Genomic DNA, 23953 nt, shown 5'->3' with positions numbered 1-23953 from the left:
CATGTTTACAATAATGTATAGTTTGGCCCTTTGTCACATCCTTGAAACATATGACCTTGAAACATATGGCTCTACAATGTCTAACAGAAATTCTTTCTCAATAAAGTAAAGAACCTGATGCTCTTTTCTTTCCATTTTCAAATTTCAGCTTTATTTTAGGCAAAGCAAGAAAACAAAGTTGTACAGCACACCAATCTTAATATCCTGGAAAAATGCACAATGTCCTCTACATCTTATTTGAACACTAGCTGGCTGATATCCAGACTAATGAAGCATGAGGGCCATGTAAGAAGTGCCAGTGCTGCTGATGGATTTGGCTCACACAGCACCAGCACTCATACAGGGCGTAGAAATTTTGACAATCTCCCCTTCCCCTGGAAGTTCTCTGTGCCACTCCCAACTATGAACCTGAGGGTTGTACAACCCTCGGGGACATATTTTCAGAAAGCACAGTGCATCTCCAGAGGAAGGGTAGGTTATCGAAATTCACTCCCACCCTACCCATATGCTGGTATCATTTTAGTTGGCTCCATCAGCAGCACTGGAGCATGTCCTGTAGTACCTGTGCATCATCTGTCTGGATGTCAACCACTATGTAAGAGGGATATGTTTTTGCCATGTCCTGGAGCACCTTTTAGCATTCTGCGATCCTTTGCTCATTGAAGAGTACTTTTGTTGTCTGTATGAATGAAGGTAGAAGGTAAACTTCACCTCTGGGAGACCTGGGTGGATTCTCCTTATATAATAGAAGCCAATGGGCCAGTTGATGCACTGATCTAAAGCCTGTTGCCCTTACCAAGCCATTTTGGATCTATAATCCTTCCATGTCATTATAGAAGATGGAAAACAAAGCTCACAATAAGTTTTAAGCATCTAAAACTCATTACTATAGGATATAAGATTTAAACATTTGCTCTTAGTTTGCCCAGCCATTTGAAATCTATGGTTAAATTATCATCATGACCCAGCTCTTCATTTCAGTTAATTGCCAACATAAATAGTGAATTAGCTACAAGGAAAATTTGCAATAAACTGTTAATTGTTACGTTAAAGATTTTATTCTTTGGTGGGGGTGGGGGTGTCTTGATTTCAACTCCAAATAACTGCAAGATGGACTTTTCATGATGAACTATCAGAAGCTGCTGCACAAGCAATGTGTAACTAGGGTGGGGTAAGTGCAGCCAACAGAGAGCCTGTATAGTGGTGCAGCATTTGCAGCTTTTAACTGGGCTGACTGCAGTATCTCTGCAGGCAGGCTTACATCCGTAGTGTCACTATAGGTACCAGCTGAAGCAAGACACAGCAGAGAAACAGAATTCAAGGTGAGTTGCAAAAGCAGAGGGTTATTTTAGGACATTTACATTTTTGACAGAAATGTAAAGGAGGATGGCGATGGGGAAAATGATGTTTAAATTCTCCAGGAATAAAAGAAAGAAGCTTCGATATCTGTGTTAGATTCATACATTCACTTAATATTCAGCATTTATAATGGGAGATGTCCTCAAAATGATAGGGAAAGTGAGTCCTTGCCTAAAGGTTCTCATTTGTTGCTCCAAACCTTGGTGAATGTGTTCCGTCTGCTCTGACTCTGCAAAGCCAGTTAGCTAGATTTCGAGACCAGACTGAGTTGGTTCTTGCTCACTTCTGTATGCCCACTCGCATTCGTTATGCTCTGCTTACAGGCCTGCTGAATATGGTGGCTCATTGCCCTTTTCCCTGGGATGAGAGATGTGTTGATTGCTAGGCATGCAGATCAATCTGAAGAAAAGGTGGGGATTGGAGTACGCCCTGTTGATGTCACAAAGGCACTGATGACTCTCTGAACCAGAGGAAAACAGCGTTGTTCCTCAATGCAGTTCCTAGAAGGAAGGGGGATGGGGGCATGCTCTCTCCCAAGTGAAAGGTTCCAGATTCTCTAGAGATTATTATCTTTCTCTTCCTCTCAACTTTCAGATAGTTCCCCTCCCTCCCATATTGGCAAAACAGTTCAGGAAGTGGGAGTAATTAGATTGTCAGTCTTCCAGAAGTGTGGGTCATTATTAGAGACATGTTATAATTGATATTTTATCTACAGTCTCATGAAAACATTGGCAGATGATTGCATCAAATATTGCAGTTTGCCAGGAACAAGCTATGTTTTTATAACTGTGTCAGATGAGTGATCTTGTCAATTCATTTCTCTTTTCTTCTTTGTTGCCATGGTATGAATCTTTGTGCAATTTCTACTCACATGCACTTCAAACGTCTATAATTGCAGACAGAAGATCCACTAAGAATGGGTTCCATCACACCTTTGCCATCCTATATGCAGTAAGCTCAAAAGGATGCTTCTGGTGAACCGTAAAGGGTTATGCAATCTGCCCTGGGTTGAGATAATATTGATTTGTTCTGTGGCCCCTGGGCTTAACAGACTCCTAAGAGCTTCTTTAATGGAGGGTTACCATGTCCCCTGGAATTTAGGGTAGCCCCCAGATTTTGGCTCTTCCACCCAGCTGCTAAATTCCACCCAGATTTACACAGATTTCAAATGTGCTGCCTGGATTGCCCAGATTTTACTCTGGATCCAATCACATGGGAGGACAGAGAAGGAGGGGAGAGTATAAAAATCTGTCAAATAAAGAAATATATATAATGCAAATTAGTTGCCACATAATTTGCATAATATGCAAAATAGGTGATGCGGATTTGGGAAGCTTGACTATGGCAACCCTACTTTCATGCAGCTCCTCCTGTGAAAACCCCTAGTCCTTGGATCATCAGGAAAAATTGTATCCAGAGGTAATTGAAGCCTGTGAATATTTCGCACCAGTGAAATATAATGGCTAATAACATGATCTTGTGCATAATTACTTGACAGAAGGTCCTACTCCATGCTTACTCCCAAGTAAATTTACAAATGATCATAGAAAGTGAGCTGTGAGCTGTGATGTCCTTGGTTCATGACTCATCTGCACCTTGACTCAGCTCAGGTGTTCTTACCTGATCTCTTAGCCTTAATATGCTAGCGTGGTGTAGTGGTTAGAGTGCTGGACCGGGAAGACCCGAGTTCAAATCCCCATTCAGCCATGATACTAGCTGGGTGACTCTGGGCCAGTCACTTCTTTCTCAGCCTAACCTACTTCACAGGGTTGTTGTGAGGAGAAACTTAAGTATGTAGTGCACCGCTCTGAGCTCCTTGGAGGAAGAGCGGGATATAAAATGTAATAATAATAATAATAATAATAATAATAATAATAATAATAATAATAATAATAATATCCAATCTGCACTATTTACATACTGTATTTACACTTCCACATAACTGAATGTAGCCAAGTCCAGTTTTTTTGTACTTGAAAAACAGTCCATGGTAGTTGTAGTTCAACAACATCTGGGGATCCAAGTGTGAGAACCCCACAGAGCAATGCCCAAGTAGACATAAGCAGATGTAAGTAGGTGCAGCTGCCCAGAGATATGAGTTTGTGGTGGTATACAAATATCAAAAAACCAAAACCAAAAATAAAATAAGTAGCAGCTTACTGTGTTTTACGCTGAGCACAAAATTTCACTTCTGGCTCCTGGTTAAATGGGAAGGGCTGGGTTTCATTTCTCATGATGACCTCTCCTGACTGAGCAAAGAGGCACCTTTTTGAAAGTGGTGATTCTCTTTATTTGGCAGGGCGAGAGCAACTGGCCCTATCCATCTCCAGCACAGCATCCCTCTGGTGGCTGTTGCTGGTGTCAATCTTATGTTTCTTTATTAGACCGTTGAAAAGTGGTATATACTGTAAATATTCATCATATTCATATTCGTATGCTTTTGTTTATGTTAGCAACCAAGTGTGATAATTGTCCCCTGGGGACAAAGGAAGTGAAATTCAGTCCAATGGCATCATATTAAAGACTAGAGAGAGAGAAGGATGTACTTCTTCACATAAGTATAATTAACTCCTGGAATTTTTACCACTAGATGTAGTGATGCCCACTGGTGGTTTTAAAAATCATACAGATTTAGGGAGCATAGGTCTATCAACAGTCATTTGCCATGAAAGTGACACAGAATTGCCATAATCAGAGGCAGGGCACCTCTGATTATGTCTGATACATAATCTTTTTTCTTCAGAACGTTTGATGTTCACTCAAGGAATTTAGTCACGTGGACTTTATATTCTATGCTAGATTCCTCCTGGTCTTTACAACCTGAGAATAAACATAGAATAGAAATCCAGGACATGATCCCTGTGAATCAATGTATTTTAAAAATTAGAGAGATACTGAGATACTGGGCATACTTGAATTCAAATTCCCTCTCAACCAAAGACATATTGGGTGACCTTAGATCAGTCACCATCTCTCAGCCTAACCTTCCACAGTTGTTGTGAGGAGTGATTCGTGTACTCTGCCCTTCCATTTTAGAGGGAAGGTGAGGTAAAAAAAATAGTAAGTAGTAATATAAAGACAGCATTGACATTTGGATGAGCATTTGGTTATTTGGTGCTCAAGTAGTTATTCTTTGGTTCTGTTATTTCGTCCTGATTAGACCAAACCCAAATTATATAACTAAGTTCATTCTACTTCGCTTAGCCCAATGACTAATACTGAGGTCATTCCCATGACCAGCACTACCTGGATAGGACAGGGCAAGCCCAGTAGGGCTGGTCATCTGCAGCCCCGGGATTGCTCCCAATCCCTCCGCTCCTTCCTTGGGTAGCCCTGATCGGCAACCCAGGCTTAAGGTGAGGTAGGAGGACCAGCACATGCCTCCTACCTCACTCGATAGTCATTTGGAGCTCTGTGCAGCCGCCAGCTATTTATCACGGAGCTGGGGGGTGGAGGAGGAATGTCCAGGCAGCATGGAGATTTCCCAATTCACCATGCTGCTCATGTGGTGCACCGAGGGGGTACCTGGAAGCCCTAGCTTGCTTTCCCCCATCCTGATTGAGACTGGGCTTACCGCTGTACTGCTTGTGTAGGCACATGGGTGCCGGAACCCCACGGTGGTTCCGATCATGTGGGAGGGAGCAGGTCAGTTCCTGCCTCACCTCTAGTCCCTCCTCATTTGATCATGCGAACGGCCTCTATATGTTTTATGATTAACAGCAAATAATCATTCTTGGTAGTCTGGAGATGATCAGCTAGAGGCCAATGACCATAAAAGACAATGAAGCTATTCACACGAGCAGCCCATCCCAGGCTAAGGCAGTCCAGCCTGGGTTTGGCTGCTTGTGTGGAGTGCTGGGACCACTCCTCATCCTAGTGTTTTTGCCTTTGCTAGCCCCACTTTTTGATGTGGCTGTTTACTGAGGTTAAGCAAACCTCAGATTCATTTAATCTCAGCAGGCAATCATGTGCACAATTGCCACCAAGTCAATCGGCTTCCGACCAGCCCACCACCATCTCCCAGCAATAGGCCAGGGAGAAGGAGCAGCCACATAAACTGCGGCTGCTGCTTTAATGCTAGCAGCTGCAGCGCTTAGAGAGCTTGAGGGGGGGGGGGAGAGATTTCTCCATTTACCCCAGCTATAGCAGAAGTGCACAGGTAAGTTAGCACTGCTAATTAATATTGTCCGGAGACATGGAGTTAAAGTTCCAAATAAAGCAGTTCATTTAAGAAATCCATCAGGGAGATAGATAAGACCTACATGCCTTGCTGCTAGCTAGACAGAAAGAGGGAAGGGAGAAGATGGAAGTCTCTCTCGCATGTGAGAGAATGAAACCTGAGACTATCAGTCTAACAAAAGGGGAATCAGAGTAGAGAGAGCATGGTCAGAGGGGGAATGCTTTTCCATCCTGGCTATCTCTACCCCTAATGCCCCTAGTGGTCAATAGGGTTGCTGGTGCTAAGAGTCAATCCCATCAGGTACGGATGTGCAAACCGGTTCGAATGTGAACTTGTTCAAATTTGAACCGAACTGGGAGGGTTTGAACAAAACCAAAACCGAACCTCCCCCTCCCGGTTCAAATCCGGTTCAAATTCGAACCACATTGGGCAAACTGGTTTTGTGCACATCCCTACCACCAGGAGCTGCATCTCCAACACTCATGATGTGGGGCACCTTGAGATGCAGGAGGGGGAAGTCCTTCCACTCCCAGCTCTTGCCTTCACTGCCCCTCTGCTCATGTTCGTGTGCAACACGGTAAAGGCAAGGATGGCTGCCACTAGTCTTTCGTACAAGCCTTCCACACAGACCTCCAGAGAAGCGGCCAGGAGGTAATGTGCATGACCGCAGTGACTGACTAACAAAATGGGACAGCAGGTATGAGAAAGGGGCCCATGCACAACTCCCCCAATTGTGTGCAGTTGCACAACTGGGCATAATGTCCCTGTTCTACCTGCACTCCAGAAGTGTGCTGGAAGGGAGAAAACATGTCACTGACCTTCAGGTTTCTGCTCTTCCAGAGCACTTCCACAGTGCTTCTGGAGCATGGACAGAGCGAGAATGTTTGGCCTGCTTGCACAGCAGCTCATGCGCACAGAGGGACTGGGGGAGTTGCAGGTGAGCCCCAGTAGAGTCCCCACAGTTCCTCTTTACACGTGCATTTCATTAGATGGGATAACAGTCCCTGAATGCTATTTATTTATCCCATTATCTTAAAAGCTGCAACTGCAATGCATTGGGTTTCAAAGGTGTGACATGGACTTTATAGCCAGTTAATTTAGCTTCCTCCCAAAGCCACTGAGAATTACAGGGTTTTCATTGTACTTGCGGAAATGTACCTAGTGAGATTTTTGAAAACCCACAAAATAGGATATTCATTTAATAGGGCAGTTTACACGATTGACATGAGAGTGGGAGAAGCTTACTGAGCTAATTTGGGAGCTGGGCATGCTCCCGATTTCCAGTCATGTGTCAGATAAAAACAAGGTCAAAGGTGGGGAGCTTGATTGTCAGTCAAGTCTCAGCTGGGTAGGACGATTTTCCTGCCTTGTTTGTTCAGAAGCTGGGGACAAAATTTGGATAGGGCTCTATTCTGAATATCAGATTGTTTCATGCAGTTTACTCAAATGAGATAACATCGAAGAAGGTTAAATGATTTTTATTGTCTAACATACAAAGAATAAGTCATGCAGGGGCGTAACTATAATAGGGCAAGGGGAGACAGTTGTCTGGTGGCCCACTGCCTTGGGGGGCCCCTCAGAGGAAAGTCACATGACTGACTCCCCCAGCCACGCACCTGCCCAGGATCCCTTCAGTTGTCTTCCTCCTCTAAAATTAATGTGAGTGTTAAGACCTGGAGCTACCAGAACATCTCTAGTACCATTAAACGACTTGCATCCTCCACAATTTACAAAACCTTTAAAAAATAATTTAGGATGATGTTCTATTGTGGCACATAGATAGATAGATACACACACACACACTGCTTTTTGTTAACACTATTCAGCCTCATTTAAGGTTTCTTTACTTCATGAGCTGAGCTTCAGTGATTGGGAGGGGGCCCATTTTAAAATCTTATCTCTGGGCCCACACCAACCTTGCTACGCCCCTGAAGTCACGTATCCTAGAAGCTGTTTCCTCAGAATTTGTTCATTTTGGTGATACTTGGACACCTGCTAACTTGGCAAAGAGGCACCTTTATCATAGTGATTCTCTTTATTTAGCAGGGGAGAGTAACTGGCCCTGTCTACCTGCAGCACAGTACCTCCAGTGACTGAGCTCTTTTACTTTTTTCTTTAACACTTAAAGATTTGTATTGTAAAAAGTACAAAAACACTTAAAGTAGTTCAAGGGTTTAATTTTCAGAAGCAGAAGAATTTGAGACAGAAAAATAGTTCACTTTCAGTGTTGTTGTTTTTTAAATTAGACCCCAAATTGTTAAATCCAAACCAAATTTGTGATGTTTGGAATGAACCATCTTTACTGAATTCGGAGCCTTCTTTGACTATTCATATGTGTGAAATCTAGGTCTCATATGTGTGAAATGAGAGAAGATTCATCCTTTCAGATATGGGGAAAGCAAAATATAAATCCTCAATGATTACAGTGCGGTGTGCTATGCTATTTGGAAGTCTACTTGGAACAAACCTTCTTGTAATGAAAGAATAATTGCTGTTCTTTGATGAATCTGGTCCTAATTGTTATCTGTGGGAATGAGATGGTTTCCAGCTGACAGGCCACCAGCAGCTTTATAGAACCAGGGCATCATGAGGTGTTTTTTTTTTTCTTTTCATTTTTGCTTCTCTTTCAAAAGCAGGCACAGTGCTTGAGGAGGACTCTGACATTTGCACACCACTTAAAGCTGTAGCTTCCTGTGTCTACCTTTGATTGGTTCCATCCAAAAGAATAAAGAAATCAAACTATCTTGTTGAGTCAGTTAGGTGACAGTGTACAGATTCACGTTGTTTTCTAATATTTCTCATGACTTGTTTACAGAAATACCCAAAGTAGATACCAAATTGAGGCCATGTACCTCTTTCCATCTGTGATCCCAAGAACATGACAGCTCTTGTGCAAACATTTGCTTGTAGAAGGCCTTCTTAGCAGTGGTAGTGCTCCACAAAGTTATGCTACTGCTGGCGAAGAAGGAATCACCTGAATGCATATTATGCAAGCTGTTCCCCATTTGTGCATATACAAGATTGTGCAGGAAAGTGTGCAAGACGTTTCCCATTTGCACATAGACAAGCTTGTGCAAGGGGTTATGCAGGACATTCTGCAACAATCGCAACATGTTGCACGAGCATAAGACCCAGTGCCAACCCAAGAGTTTCTGCCACTCAAGGTTATGCCAAGGAGGTCATGCCCCCGATGCTGGCCCAGCACTTTGACGCCAATGCCAGCATCAGGGGGCGGGGCCAGCAAGGAGTGGTGGCCTCTGCTCATTGCCACCACTCCACCAGCTGGATTGCTTTCTGAGTCACTTTCTTCATCCTGCACCTTTCACCAAAAGGCTTGTCTGCTCCATTTAATCTTTACCCCAATGGCTATTTTCCTACCTTAAACCCACTCCAGCCTGCTTTCTCCTATGTGGTCACATACATGTTCACATGTGTCTGGAACTCCAATCCATGAGAAGAGGTTTAAATAACCCCTTTCCCTGCTCTCCTGCTCAAAATAGCAATCTGTTGCTATTTGTTTGGAAAGTAGCAAATGGCAACAACATCTGCAGACTCAAGTTTGAAAGCCCCCGCCTTAAATGATGATGGAGCTATTCACATGACCTGCAGGGTGGGTGGGGGTAAGGTGCACAAACCTGACCTCCCCCCACCCCCCGATGATCAGTAAAGTTGTGCTGGAGCACGGAATGTCCAGGCCACCTGATATCCCATAATGCACCATGTGCTGAGCGCAGTGCATTGGGGGATTCCCCCAGGAGATGGGTGCTCTAGGTGCATGTCTCTGTCTCTCCTTCGGCTACATTCAGCTCAAGGAAACACACAATCCTTGAGCCCAGGTTAAGGGCATGCTCACTCCCTTAACCCCGACTAACAGCCAGGTTAGAAAGCTGGACAAGGTGGTGCTGCCCCACTGGGATTGGTCCCGAACCCTGCAGTTCTCACATGCAGCCTAACCCAGGCTGGGTTTCCCTAGCCTGGATTAGGCTGCATATGAGAACAGCCTCTGTTCTCTTGTAGCAGAAAATTATTCCATGTCCATGGAAACTGCAGTTCTTGAATATTTACTTTTTTATTTAATATATAGAATAATTAATGAACATTTACTTTCATGCCTTGAACCCTTTCTGCCTCTTTCCCTTTTTTCTGAGGAGACTCCTTAGTTCAGTGGCAGAGCAAAGTGCATGTTTGCATCCAGAAGGTTCCAGGCCGAATCCCTGACATCTTCAGTGGAGAGGGAAAGACCTCTGTCTGAAAGCCAGTGGAGAGCTGCTACCAGAGTGTAATACTGAGCTTGTTTCATCAATGGTCTGACTCTGCCATATAAGGCAGTTTCAGATGTTAATATCTGCAATCTCTCTTGCCAGTCCTTTCTTAGGATCACCTAGCATGGGCCAAGGTGCGTATAAGAGGGAGGCGGGGAAAGTAAGATATTTATATTCTGTAAGATAAGATGCACATGTGGTGCTGACAACCTTTGCCTGCTAGAATAATGCAAAAATATGCAAAACTGAAATACTTACTCCTTATTTCTGTGCTGGGTTTCAGTTTTACATTATTTTTACTGAAAAGGAAAAAGAAGCCAAGGTTCCAAACAATCAAATGAGCATTAGCCAGCCATGATAACAAATCATATTGACACTTCAATAGCAAATCGCTCCATTAGTAAAACATGTTTGAACTGCAAATACCACAGATATAAGTACTTTCTGTCAGTGCTCAATGGTTCTGGTAGCTGAAAGGCCTTAGCAACAAAGCTTACCAACCTTTCAGATGTTCTATGAATTATAATAGAAATTAAGGTCACATTTTGATCTGGCTTTGATATACAGCCTGCACAAGTTCATATAAAGGCTCTCATTGTACAAAGTTTCTTTATGAAAATTACTGTCAATGAGTTCTATATGTATTACTAGGTGCTGCAACAACCAAAGGTCTTGATTTTTACTTATGCAGGTAGGGAACAGTTTAAAACACTTTTCTCCTTCCAATCACTAGTGGCTTTGGACATTATTAAAATGTGCAAATTCAGGAACACAAATGAATCATGCTTTCTATGTTCATATACACCATTAATGTCTGCACAGGGTAGTTGTGCAACTTATCCATGGCAAAACTGTCCCCTCCCAACATGAGTACAGGACACAAACCTTTCAAAGTGGAGATTCCCATATTTCCACTATTGATATTGATGATATGTATAATTACAAGAATACAAGAATTCCTTCCTGTATTCCTGCACATCATCATCTTGAGACCTTCTCAGAAGAATATAAAATCATTCTTCAAAAGAAGGTTACTGTGGGAAAGGGACAAACACATAAGGCCCATTCACACATGTTCAACGTTTGTACAAGTGTACAGTGGACATTTATGCTGAACGTAGGTACAGAAGTACACTTCCTATCTTTACCATGCATCTGAAGGGCTTGTATCCAGTTTCCCTTTTAAAATGAACACAGGTACAGTCATTCATGCAAACACATGTACAAGTGCATAGACATCTGTATACTACTACAGCATAATGTCTGAACTGGGCTAAAATTGTAAAGATTATTAAAATGAGACATATAACACATTTCAAATAAGGTAGAAGCCAGATTAGAGACATCCACATAAGAAAGGCACATTTCTTGAACGCCCAGCAATCTCACCTCTATGATGCTTTGTTACTGGTGTAACAAACATAAATCTGTGGAATACAAATTTCACAAATGCTGCAGTGATAGGACACCAAATAGGACATGCAGTCAAAAAAGAAGAAAGGAGTACTACCAGTTAGAATAGTGTTGCTGTTTTCAATTTAGGCAGGAAAATGAAATGTGGTTGCCTGAAATGACATTATTTTGTTTTCAAAAGCCAGATGGTGAAGAATTCTCTGTGCAAGACCTGTGGCCTCATTCTAGAATTCTGTCCCAAGCAGCAAACCTACAAAGTAGCAATCCTAATAATAAAACCAGGTTTTATTGCTTTTAACAATAACAAACTGTTGTCATGGGTGTTAAAATATATCAGGTTATATTGTACAACATGTGACATTATAAATTTGCTTTTACATTTGGCTACAAAGGTAAGTGTGTTGGAGGGAAGGGCTGGGGTTATGTTTGTATCAGGGTCTTACATGTGCCAGTAGCTTGAACTTTATGTTACGTGTATTCACTAAATAGGTAGTATGGGAGATATCACATAACACTGTAAAACCACTCTGTCCATTCCTGGGGACAGAGTAATGATCAGCCATGAGCCTGACCTTCGGTGTGGGAGTTTATATACCAACATTGGCCATGTTGTCTGAACCCACCCATGTTATTTTATTTATGTATTATCTATCTATTTATTTATTTATTTATCAAATTTGTACATTGCCCCAAACTTTTGTCTCTGGGCGGTTAACAATAGCATAAAACAAATTAAAACATATACAAAAACTTAAAACAATTTAACAATTTAAAAATCACCCGCAAATTAAAACCTTAAAATTTTACAGAACTGAAAAAGCTTGGGTGAAGAGGTGGGTTTTCAAATGTTTTTTTAAAATTGTCAGAGATGGGGAGGATCATATCTCAGTCGGGAGCACATTCCACAGTTTCAGGGCAGCAACCGAGAAAGTCCGTCTCTGTGTAGCCACCAAACAAGTTGGTGGTAACTGGAAATAGACCTCCTCAGATGACCTCATTGGGCAGTGGGGCCTGTAGTGAAGAAGACGCTCTCTTAAATACCCAGGGCCTAAGCTGTTTAGGGTTTTATAAGTTATAACTAGCACTTTGTATTTTGTCCAGAAACCTATTGGCAGCCAGTGTAGCTCCATCAGTAAAGGAGTAACATGGTCTCTCCAAGATGACCAAGAGACCAACCTGGCAGCTGCATTCTGAACCAACTGAAGTTTCTGGACTATGTACAAAGGCAGCCCCATGTAGAGCGCATTACAGAAGTAAAGTCTGGAGGTTACCAACAAATGTACCACTGTTTTGAGGTCACTGATCTCGAGAAATGGGCACAGCTGGCGTGACCTTCAAAACCAGCACCTTGAATTGGACCCGGAAACAGATTGGCAACCAATGTAGCTCTTTCAAAATGGGAGTGATATGGTTCCAGCGCTCAGTTCTGGATAGCATCCTAGCTGCCACATTTTCGCACTAGCTGCAGCATCCAAATATTCTTCATGGGCAGCCCCACATAAAGCGTGTTACAGTAATCCAAATGTGACATGACTAAGGCATGGGTAACAGTGGCCATATCTGCCTTCTCGAGAAAGGGACGCAGGTAGTGCACTAGCCAAAGCTGTGCAAAGGTATCCCTGGCCACCATCTCCACCTAGGCTTCCAAAAGCAAAGCCGGGTCCAACAGTTAGGGATGTACATGAAACTGGTGGTTCCACCAGTTTGAAGGCAGTGGGGGTCTTTCTTTAAGAGTGGGGGAGGGTGCACTTACCCCTCCCACCGCTTTCCCCCCACCCACGACCATGTTTTTCAAAGTCCATTGGTGTGGCAGCATACCTCCCTGCCGCTCTGTTGCCCTTGTCTTCCGGATATGCCTGGAAGTTGCCAACATGCATGCCGGTGACTTCTGGTCATATCTGGAAGATGAGGGCAACGGGGCAGCAGGGAGGTATGCTGCCGCCCCAATGGCCTTTGAAAAACATGGATGCTGGCAGGAGGAAAGTGGCAGGAAGGGTACCCTCCCCTGCTCTTAAAGATAGACCCCTGCCGCCTTCAAGTTCCCTGCCGCAGTTCCATGCACATCCCTACCAGCAGTACCCACAAGCTGCACACCTGCTCTTTCAAGGGGAGTGCAAATCCATCCAAAACTGATAAAATCTCCTCATCCTGATTAGCTCTCCTACTAACCAACAGTACCTCCATCTTGATTAGATTCAATCTCAGTTTGCCTCCAGCATCCAATTCAGGAAATCCATTACCTATATCCTTATCTCCATGTGATAAGGAGAGATAGAGCTGAGTGTCATTGCATACTGCTCACAACTCAGTCCATGTCCCTTGGTGACCTCTCCCAGTGGTTTCATGTAGCTGTTAAACAGCATGGGGCCCAATGGACCCCACAGGCCAATGGCCACAGAGCCAAGCAGTAGTCTCTCAGCACCACCTTTTGGACCCTTCCCCCAAGAAAGAACGAAAGCCACTCCAAAGCAATGCCTCCAATGCCTATACTCAAGCGGTGGTCCAGAAGGCTACCATGGTCGATGGTATCGAACACCACCGAGAGGTCCAGCAGAACAAACACACTCCCCCTGTCAAGCTCCCAGCATAGGTCATCCACTAGAGAGACCAATGCAGTTTCAGTTCCATATCCAGGATGGAAGCCAGATTGAAAAGAGTCTAGATAATCTTTATCATCCAGAACCCTCTGCAGCCACCACACGCTCTATCACCTCGCCAAAGAAGGTGATAAAAACTGGTCTAAAGTTGTCTAGGCTGGAGGAATCAAGGGAGGGCTTTTTTAAAAAAATAATGGTCTTACCATAGCCTCCTTGAGGCATGGTGGTAGCTTGCCCTCCCTTAATGAGGTATTGATTATAGCCTCCAACCATCTACCTATACCTTCCCTGGCAGATTTTATTAGCCACAAAGGGCAAGGGTCAAGAGCATAAGATGTTGCCTTCACACTGCCCAGAATCTTATCCATATCCTCAGGCTGCATTAACTGAAAAGAATCCAACACAATAGGACCAGATGGTACCAAGGCATGTTTGCTGGAACTGCCAAAACCCTGGAGTCCAGATCAGCACAGAAGCGAGTGACTTTATATGCTCAGTGATCACAACAGGCTGTAAATGGTTTCTCCCCCATTACCTGTAGGGGATGTGTGGAGCAATTCCTTTGCTACATGGAACAGCTCCATTGGTCTGTACTGAGCAAATGCAATGTAGGTGGAGAAAAAGGGTTTCTTTACCAACCTCACAGCCACAGAGTAGTCCCTAAAATGGGCTCTAGCTCATAGTCAGATTCATCACGACTCTTAATCCAGTGTCTTTCCCGCCATCATCCAAGTCGTTTCATTGTCCTAAGCTCCAAGGAGAAACAAAGAGCAAAATGGGCTCCACCAAGCCGGAGGGGGCATTTAGGAGTGACTGTGTCAATGGCCTGGGCTGCCTCCACATCCCAGAGATTCATTAGGGCCTCAACAGAGTCACCAGCTCTGAACACCGGAAACTCCCCGAGGGCTCTCTGGAAACTAAGTGGATCCATAAGTCTCCAGGGGCAGACCATTTTAATTGGTCCACCACCCCTGCAGAGGGTAGACAAAGCAGTCAAACTAAACCCCACCAGATGATGATCTGTCCATGACAAGGGAGTTATCTTAAACTCCCCCACCTCCAGACCATTTATTCCCTGGCCAGCAAAAACCAGATCCAGAGTATGTCCTGCCATGTGGGTAGGGCCTGATACCAGCTTAGATAGGCCCATGGTTGCCATGGAGGCCATTAAATCCTGAGCCATTCCTACAAGGGAGGCCTCAGTGTGGACTTTGAAGTCCCCCAAGACTATAAGCTTGTGGGAACTCAAAGCTACCCCTGAAACCACCCCCTCCAGCTCAGGTAGGGAGACTGAAGTGCAGCAGGCTGGTCAGTACACCAATAGAATCCCCAACTCATCTTGGAGGCCTTGTAGAGATGTATCAGGCAGAAATTCATCAGGAGCATCTCTAGGAAGTGATTGGGGAAATTGCACCTATTAAATATCTGCCTGGATGCATCCCTCCCCAGTGCAATGTCCAACTGAAGGACCAAGACAAAGTGTGGGTGCATGGAGTCTCATTTCTAAAGCCAGCATGCTATATGAGACTGTACAAAGTCTTTATAGCTTCTATGGTGTATAAGTTGGGAACCTTAACTTGGAATTTCTTTGTAGAACACAAATGAAAATGTAAGCCCATCTTAACTCTCAGCTTAAACAGAAGTTTTTAAAATTACTGATATAGTCTATTTCTAGCTGTGAGTGCTTAGCCTTTGGTAGATGACATGCAGAGCATGACAGTGATAGGGACAGAGTAGATTGTCCTTATCATCTAGGACTCATATGGGAGCTCCTGTTAACTATCATGGCTATTTTTATAGCCTTCTCCATGAATATATGTGATTTAAAAATCCACATAAAGGCAGGTTTACATATTACTTTTATCACATGAAAAAACGTCTTCACTTGAAAAGAGCTTGAAAAGGACATATTGATTATGAATATGAATAAGACAAATATTTATATACCATTTTTCAATGTAAGTTCCCCAAACGGTTTACATAGGTATGTATGTATGTATGTATGTATGTATGAGCAATAGCCACTGGAGGGATGCTGTGCTGGGTATTGATACTGACCATAGCAATGTGTCAGCCAGTCCTGTGGGCATCACAATCTTGTGTCAGTGGATTCCTTAAGTGAAATAATACCCTGGACTATTATGAGGGCAAACAAGAGGTATGAATTTCACAGTGAAAATTATGGGAATGATCTGCAGGGACATCCAAAGATGCCATATTGTAAGCAATGACAATACAATTTGCATATAATTACCTTGACAAGAAGCTGGAGGGGCATCACAAGACAAGCACAGAGAATAACTTGTTGACTTTCAATCTGTTCAGTTTTGCATGATAGCCATTTACTGGTAGTGTACTGCCCTTTTAGTGGCCACTTAATGTCTGTGAATTGCACCGATATCATTTCCATGGCAACTTGATCTCTTGAGTTAGAAATATGAGCCATCAACTCAGGGTTACTTTCTTGCAATGGTTTTAGAAATCAATAGCTTGACTAGTATTTGGCCTCCACTGCAGCAAGAACTAGAAATGTACATATCAGGTGGTAAAAAATATGATAAACAAACAAACAAACAAACTTCTGATCTAAATTAATAAAATCAAAGGATTTATTGTAGGCCAGGGTGCAAGACAAATAACCCTACTTCCTGTATCTCTTTTTTACAAAGGAATAATCATCATTTACAAGTGCAGGCTGCTGGTGGGACAAAACCTCCATTCCACATACATGGTTCATTCTTTCAAATGGTGGCTGACAGCCAAAGGAAACATTGGTTCAGCAAGAGGAGCAGAATAACACCACAAAATAACTGCACAGGTGAATTGACGAAGTAGCCAGTTTTGGTGACACTACTTCCTCTAGGAAGGCCTTCTATCCCACCCAAAAATATGTCCTGGAGGGCTGCACAGCCCTCTGGGACATATTTTTGGGTGTCACAGAAGACTTTCCTGGGCAAGGGAGACCATCAAAAGTTGCCCTTTTCCTGGTGCACTGGTTGGAAGTGCTGTTGGTCTGTACCTCTTGCTTCATCAGTATTTGCTTAGTCAGGATGACAGCCATTGTTTTTAGCTCTGGGCATACACTTTTCTTTACCAAATGCCTCATCGCAATGAGATGATTGATATCTAAGAACAGATAATGCATGTGATATAAAGCTTAGACTGAACTAACATCCTTAATTGAATAAATCAAATAAATAAAATAAATAAATAATAAATTAATTAATACACATTTAAATTTGTGTGCCCTATTTATCTTCCCTATTTACAGAGGTGCAAAATGCCTTTAAAGTGAGCAGTGTTATTATTTTTCCCTTGCTTACAGGCATCATCTCCCCCTGTTGTCCAGACTCACAAAATGCAGCAAACTGGAATATGAGACAGCCAAAGCATTTCCTTGCTGTTCTTTTGTAACCTGACATGAAGTAGACAGACACCTTCTGAAGTTTTATGCATGCTGAGTTCCCCCCCACCCTTGCTGCAACAAGAAAAACCTTTTCTTTTAACCTGGCTTCCTTTGAAGAAGTGACTCAGGCAGCTTCATGGCCTCTCAAGGTAAGTGATTATATATAACCTATAAAGAGATGTTTACAAAAAGAAAACCCACCTTACAGTACAGCAATCAGCAATTCAGTTAAATGGGAAAGTGACAACTTCAAGACATGGTAATTTCTCCTCTGTCTGTGCTGCAAATGGAGGTGGAGAACTGCAACAGAATGTCAGATATAATATAGAAACTTAAACTTTCATTTCCTCTTGAACTTGTGATGCTATATCTATGCCTGCCTCCGTCTGCATTATGTATGTGATTTATTCAACAATAGGAAATGTGGAAAGGTCATGCTTCCATTAAAAGGTTTTCATCCTTCAAGTACACCTCATGGAGAAATATTACATCAGCAACTACTGATCATTTTGAATATGGTTTACAAAATTCCTGCTAACAAGCTTCTGAAGGACAATGGCATGTGGTGTAGTGGTTAGAGTGCTGGACTAGGACTGGGGAGACCCGAGTTCAAATCCCCATTCAGCCATAAAACTAGCTGGGTGACTTTGGGCCAGTCATTTCTCTCTCAGCCTAACCTACTTCACAGGGTTGTTGTGAAAGAGAAACTCAAGTACACCGCTCTGGGCTCCTTGGAGGAAGAGTGGGATAAAAATGTAATAATAATAATAATAATAATAATGCAATCTTGTCATGCATCCTCCTTAATTTGAGGCAGCTAACCATTCATTAAGGTGAACAATGCTAGCAACTGGAAATGGTGTGTGTGTGTAAAGCAAGATGAAATGTTACACTTTGAAATAAATTAATTTCTTTCCTCAGACCTACCAACTTACCTCTTTACATATAATAGCTATTAAAATTTGGCATTAGGGTTCTTGCAGAGTACTAGCAAGTTCATACCCAAACTCACCCCCCCCGCAAGAATAATTAGAAAATGATATTCCTCCAATACAATTAGTCTTCAGTGCTGAGTAGCTTTTTGTGACTCCATTGTTTACCATCACATATGCTGCCATCTTGTGTGTGTGAATTAATGTAACTACTACTAAGATAAAAACAAGTAACTTGCCCATCTGTAAAGTGGAATCAGGGCTACCTCATATGGTTGTTGTGGAGAGCAGTTAAATGTGATAAAGCACTTTACAAAATGTAATGTGCTGTTTAAATGATAAAGAGAATAGCCCTGTGTCATGCTCAGACTGAGTTAGCAAAATCACTTGGAATAAATGATCTTTCTAGCAACAAAGAAGCATAAGTCATAAATGCACTTTGAATCAACACTTAGTGGTTCTGACAGTTCCAATTAGATCATCCCTTTTATTTACCACATGGTGTATTTTAAGTGTGAGAGTTCTAATAAAATAGGGTCTTCGATGCCAGCATAGCACATGTGCCAACTAATGCATACCACGCTTCAAAATGTCTTCGATGTCTATGAATATTTAGTGTGTGTCTGCTGCTTGATTTTCTGTAGTGTAAGTCTGACTGACAAGGCAGACTTCAGTTCCCCTTTCTTTTTTCTTTCTTCAAAAACGACACTAACATTTAGCCAGGAAAACTTCATGGCATTTCATGTAACATGAGTTTCTGCAATGACGGGACTGACTTTGTGAGGTAAAATGATGCAAGAGAGCATATGAAATATTTATGACCCAGTTATACATTTTTTAAAAGCCAGATAGAAATTCAAAGGGATTCCTTCTTCTTCCTGTGGTCTTGGGCTTTGAAGGAAAGCTGTGGCTGCAATGATAAATTAAGATCAAAATGTGATTACCTGATGAAACAGCCAGATTTGTATGCAAATAATGCAAAAGGTCCCTTTTAAACCCATAGCAGCAGAAAATGTCATGGTTATGTTCAAGTTGCCACAGACTTATTGTTTGTCACATAGGATTTCCTCAAAATGGGGTCCTTGACCTCCTGAGAAAGTTTGAGGAGTGAGCAGAATGTGGTCAGGAAAGGACAGAGGGAGAGCTCCATCTGCCTGGGTTTCCTGTCACATGAAAGAATATGGAGGGGAGATGGAGAAGCAATATATGAATATGACGAATATTTATATACCGCTTTTCAACAAAAGTTCCCAAAGCGGTTTATATAGATATAAATAAATAAATAAAATGCCTTCCTGTTCCCAAAGGACTCCCCCCCCCCAAACTGAACATAAGATAGACACCAGCAACAACCACTGGAGGGATGCTGTGCTGGGGGTGGATAGGGCCAGTTGCTCTCCCCCTGCTAAATAAAGAGAATCACCACTTTAAAAAGAAAGAAGGCTTGAGACCATAAAGAGCCTTGCAGGGTATGAAAACTGTTGTGAGATGCAGTAGAAGGTATCCTTCTAGTGCAGGGGTTCTCAACCTATGGTACTCCAAATGTTGCTGAACTACAAATCCCATCATTTCCAGATACTGTTTATTGCGGCTAGCAGTGGAGGCTTCTCTTTAGGGCCAAATTGGGCCAGGCCATCCCAAGAAAAAAAGAAATTAAATTAAACTAGCTGGGCTGGGCACAGAGCATCTGCGCCTCTAGTTTGTTGCCTGTTGCCGCCCCCACCCCATTGTCGCCATTTTGTCACCCACCCATCTGTTGCCATCTCCTTCCCCACACCCACCCATTGCTGCCTCCTTCTTCCGCCTGTCTGTCACCGTCTGTCCCCGCCTCCTCCTTCCACTTGCCACCGCTGCCATTTTTCGGACTCTCCCTCCCGCGCCCACCATCCACTGCCGCAGCCACCATTTTCTTTCCTCCCATCCATGAACATCCAGCAGCTCTCTGAAGTCTTGCGAGAGCTGCCACACATGGGATAAGCCATGGGTATGTCTCAGAGAAATATATATAAAGAAGATATTTAATTGCATTAAATCAATAAAGGAAAGATTTCTCTGTGACCTTAATCACTGCTGACTATTTAATCTTGGTTTTATAGTTGGTTTTTCCATTGCTTCTCTCATGTCTCAATCACGAGTCTAGGCTCTTGCTGGCAAATGAAGGGACCTGCAGATTACAGATCACATGACAAGGTTTCCTTGCTCGTCTTCTTAATACAAGGAGGGCCAAACTGGCTTTTATTGTCTTGGCCCCCTCTGGGCAGGAAAGGTCCCATGGAAACTGCTAAGTTGGCAAACGACCAGCGAATAGACATTTCCAGCCAACAGGAATTTCCAGCCAACAGGAATTTGCAGCCAATCATACAAAGTACAAGGGCATAGAATAATCTTTGGCAGGGCCCGGCCCCTTGGATACCCTTTTTGATACAACTTCTCTCTGATTGGTCAACATTCCACTGTGTGGGCTGGGCCATGCACACAGAGACCAAATGGCATATTAGAAAGAAGAGGCATAGTTCTAAAGAGCAGCTTATCCCCCCCCACCCCCCCTGCTTTTTATTTTGTTGTTTCTAGATACAGCAGGAGGGTCTGACTCCAGTAGATGGAATTCAGGGTAAATAGGCCTAGGCTAGTTGGCTTTTATTTGTGTGTGTGTGTGTGTGTGTGTGTATTTGGTTGGTTAGTTGACTGACTGACTGATTGATTTCTAGACCACCGTTCCTAAAATGGCTCAGGGTGATTTACACTAAAATCAGAAATACATAACAATTAAAATCAGAACCCAATTAAAAGAAGATTAAAATTAAAATTAAAATTAAATATCATTAAAAGCCAGGCTAAAAATATAATCCCCTCATATCTGGGGGGAGCACATTCCACAACTTAGGGGTGACAGCTGAGAAGGTTCAGATGAACTGGTGGCACCTGAAAATGGACCCCTCCTGATGTTCTTAATGAGCAGTGGGGATCTTGTACAGAAAGGTGCTCTCTCAGGTAATGAAGGCTTAAATCATTCAGAGCACTCCCAAGCTATGAACCTGTTCTTTCTGGGGGAGTGAAACCTCATCCAGAACAGGAAGTTCTATTCAATTTTACAGATTATGACCCCCAACAATGAGCACCTCGTTCTTGCTTGGATTAAGCTTCAATTTATTCTCGCTCATCCAGCCCATTACTGCCTGTTGGCAGGCATTTAAGGAGCTAACACTATTTCCTGATGTTGATAAGGAGAAATAAGATTTGGGTGCCATCAACATACTGATAACACCCAGCGCCCAATCCCAGATGACCTCAACCAGCAGTTAATTGTTTTTTAAAAATAAATAAATAAATCTGTTTTTATATTTGTAAACTGCCTAGAGCCATCTGGATGAGGGGGTATAAAAATCTAATAAATAAATAAATATGTTGGGCCACAATGAAACTGAACCCCTTCCCTGGAGCAGGGGCCCTCTGAAGTGCCAAGGTGGCCTTTGAATCAAGGTGATGTTGCTTCTCACAGCCCTAGAGAACTAAACCGGCCCTATCTCCATAAGCCCATCCCTTCATCTGCTCAGCTGCAACCTGTTTCCATTTTAAGCTAGAGGAATACATTCATAGATGCACTGGCAGGAGGCAAACCTTCTTACTGGTGAACCCAGTGTCAGTATCCCAGATCCAACCTATTTTCACCACCACCGCCACAACATTCAGCAGGGTCCCTAGTGTCCTAGCCCCAGCCAGGATTTTGCATTTGGGTGTGATGTTAGAGGATGATCTAGATTTGGTAATTCTAGCTTGTGGTATCATTTTGTCATTTTTATTGTATGTGTTAACTTTTGTAAACCGCCTTGGGATTGTTTTGAAAGGCGGTATATAAATCTAACTATAAATATAAATAAATTTTAGGGTTTAATGAGGTTCACAAGAAAATGTTTTGAATGGGTCACTAATTATACCTGTTGCTACCTGTGGAGAGAGATTGTTCAAGTGGATCTCTCTCATTCCTGTCTTAACAAATGGAAATACTACTTAAGAACTGGTAATTTAATAAAAAGCTTATGGATTGGATCAGGGGCATAGCGAAACCGCCGGGGGCCCAGGGACAAAATCTTTGTAGGGCCCCTCCCCATCACACACACACCAGATGCAAGGAGTGGGGCAACAAACATCTCCTCCCTGCCTCCACCTTGTCCCACCACCCCTGCCCTTGCCCCGATGCCACTTATCATTGCTCCTGTGAGGGCAGCAGGCACTGTGGCTGGGCTGGGACGGGCCTCTCCAGTCGGCCAGCATACTTCTCTCTCACACACACTGGCCAAACTGCATGCCTGCACAGTTCAGCTATGGATGTCGCATGCCTGTGACATCACGGCCCACAGTTCGGCCGACCGGGAAGAGAGAGAGGCATGCAGGCCTGCCGGAGAGGCCCGGCCCAGCCACGGCGCCTGCCACTGCACAGGGGCAAAGATGGCGTGGTAAGGGTGGTGATTCAGTGCGGCAGGCACAGTCTGCTGGGGGGGGGCCTGACCCTCTGGGCCCAGGGACATTTGTCCCTGCTTATCCAATGGATGCTGCACCCATGGATTGGATCCTAACTTAGTGCCTCATAAACAAAAGCTGCTCTCATTCATGGACCTGTGCTCATGTAAGGACCCTTTCCACTCACAGACAGACCCTATCCTGTGAGCACAATTCTCCTTTTGTGAACAGACTAGTGGTAAGTTACTATCCAACCCTATGAATTTGATCCTGCTCTGGATTATACTGATGCATCTTTTCAGATGCTAATGCTACATATGCCAATGAAACAACAGTCCTGCAAACGTTTGCTTGCGGACATCACAGTGATAGTGTATCTATTCTAAATACTAGCATTAAACATTAGATAGGGGGGAAATGGTTCTTCTATTATCCTGCTGTATGAATCAACCTAGAGATGAAACTGTTGTAAAACAGGACACTAGGGTTGCAGTGCAGTGCAGTGCAAACTTACCCCACTTGAACTCAGTGGGACTTACTTTAGAGTAAAGATTCATAAGATCAGCCTGCACAATGCATAGCTAATCCTATAAACTGTAATTGACAAAATGATTACCTGTTTTAATTAATGGTTTGTTCTTTTTGTTTCATGAAGATACTCTAGGCCAAATGCAAGACACCACTCAAGAGCCTCTTCCTGGTTCTCCAGAGCCTCCAGATCAATATAAAGCTTCAGAAAGTACCACTGTCTGGAAAGAAGGCCAACCACCTGTCAGCTTGCCTCCTGGTCTGGAATACCTAAGCCAGGTCCTGTTGTCTGTCCAAATAATACTGTTAAGCTTATATTAGGGGTTCTTGAATGGCCCGTCACCTCTATTTCCATCTTAGGGGGGGAAGATCATGAGGCTATTCCCATGATCCACGGAAAGTGAGCTAAGGGAGCTTAGCCTGCTTTCCAGTGGTCATGGGAACCACCAGGATTGCAGGTGAGCCCAGTGCTCCCAAGGCAGCTAGCCCGCCTAAAGCAGCCTCCCCTTAAATGAGGTTAACGGAGCGAGCGCTCCATTAACCGCATTTTGTTGCTTGCGTGTCACCGTGGCATGCCGTGACATGCGAGTAGATCCTGGCCGGGAGGCTGCAAGCAGCCTTACAGGCTCGGGGGTCTCTCCAGGATCCTACCCACACACTCACGCAGGGTGTCCTGGGACTTCTGGGGGCTGATCCCCAGAGCCCCCACTGGCTCTGTGACAGAGCCGGCAGTCATGTGGGCGGCCGGTTCGGCCACCAAGGGCTCTGCCGCCGATCATCTGCAGGAAGGCGCTTCACAGCAGTCGTGTGAAGCACCT

At 43.5% G+C, this 23953-nt stretch overlaps 1 protein-coding gene across 2 annotated transcripts in view; it reads left to right on the top strand.

Annotated features, from left to right (window-relative positions):
- The first annotated feature begins 1226 nt into the window (after positions 1-1226).
- The window catches only part of LOC128351775 (phospholipid scramblase family member 5-like), a 36906-nt gene continuing 14179 nt past the window's right edge, over positions 1227-23953 (top strand). For both annotated transcript variants that reach the window (XM_053311632.1, XM_053311630.1), the window contains exons 1-3: positions 1227-1322; positions 17137-17366; positions 23263-23414. In XM_053311632.1, the coding sequence (XP_053167607.1) occupies positions 17354-17366; positions 23263-23414 (165 nt within the window). In that variant the 5' untranslated portion in view covers positions 1227-1322; positions 17137-17353. The remainder of the gene's footprint in view (positions 1323-17136; positions 17367-23262; positions 23415-23953) is intronic.

Source organism: Hemicordylus capensis, chromosome 3, assembly GCF_027244095.1.
Source record: "Hemicordylus capensis ecotype Gifberg chromosome 3, rHemCap1.1.pri, whole genome shotgun sequence".
Taxonomy (NCBI): domain Eukaryota; kingdom Metazoa; phylum Chordata; class Lepidosauria; order Squamata; family Cordylidae; genus Hemicordylus; species Hemicordylus capensis.
This window is presented reverse-complemented; position numbering and strand designations above follow the sequence as displayed.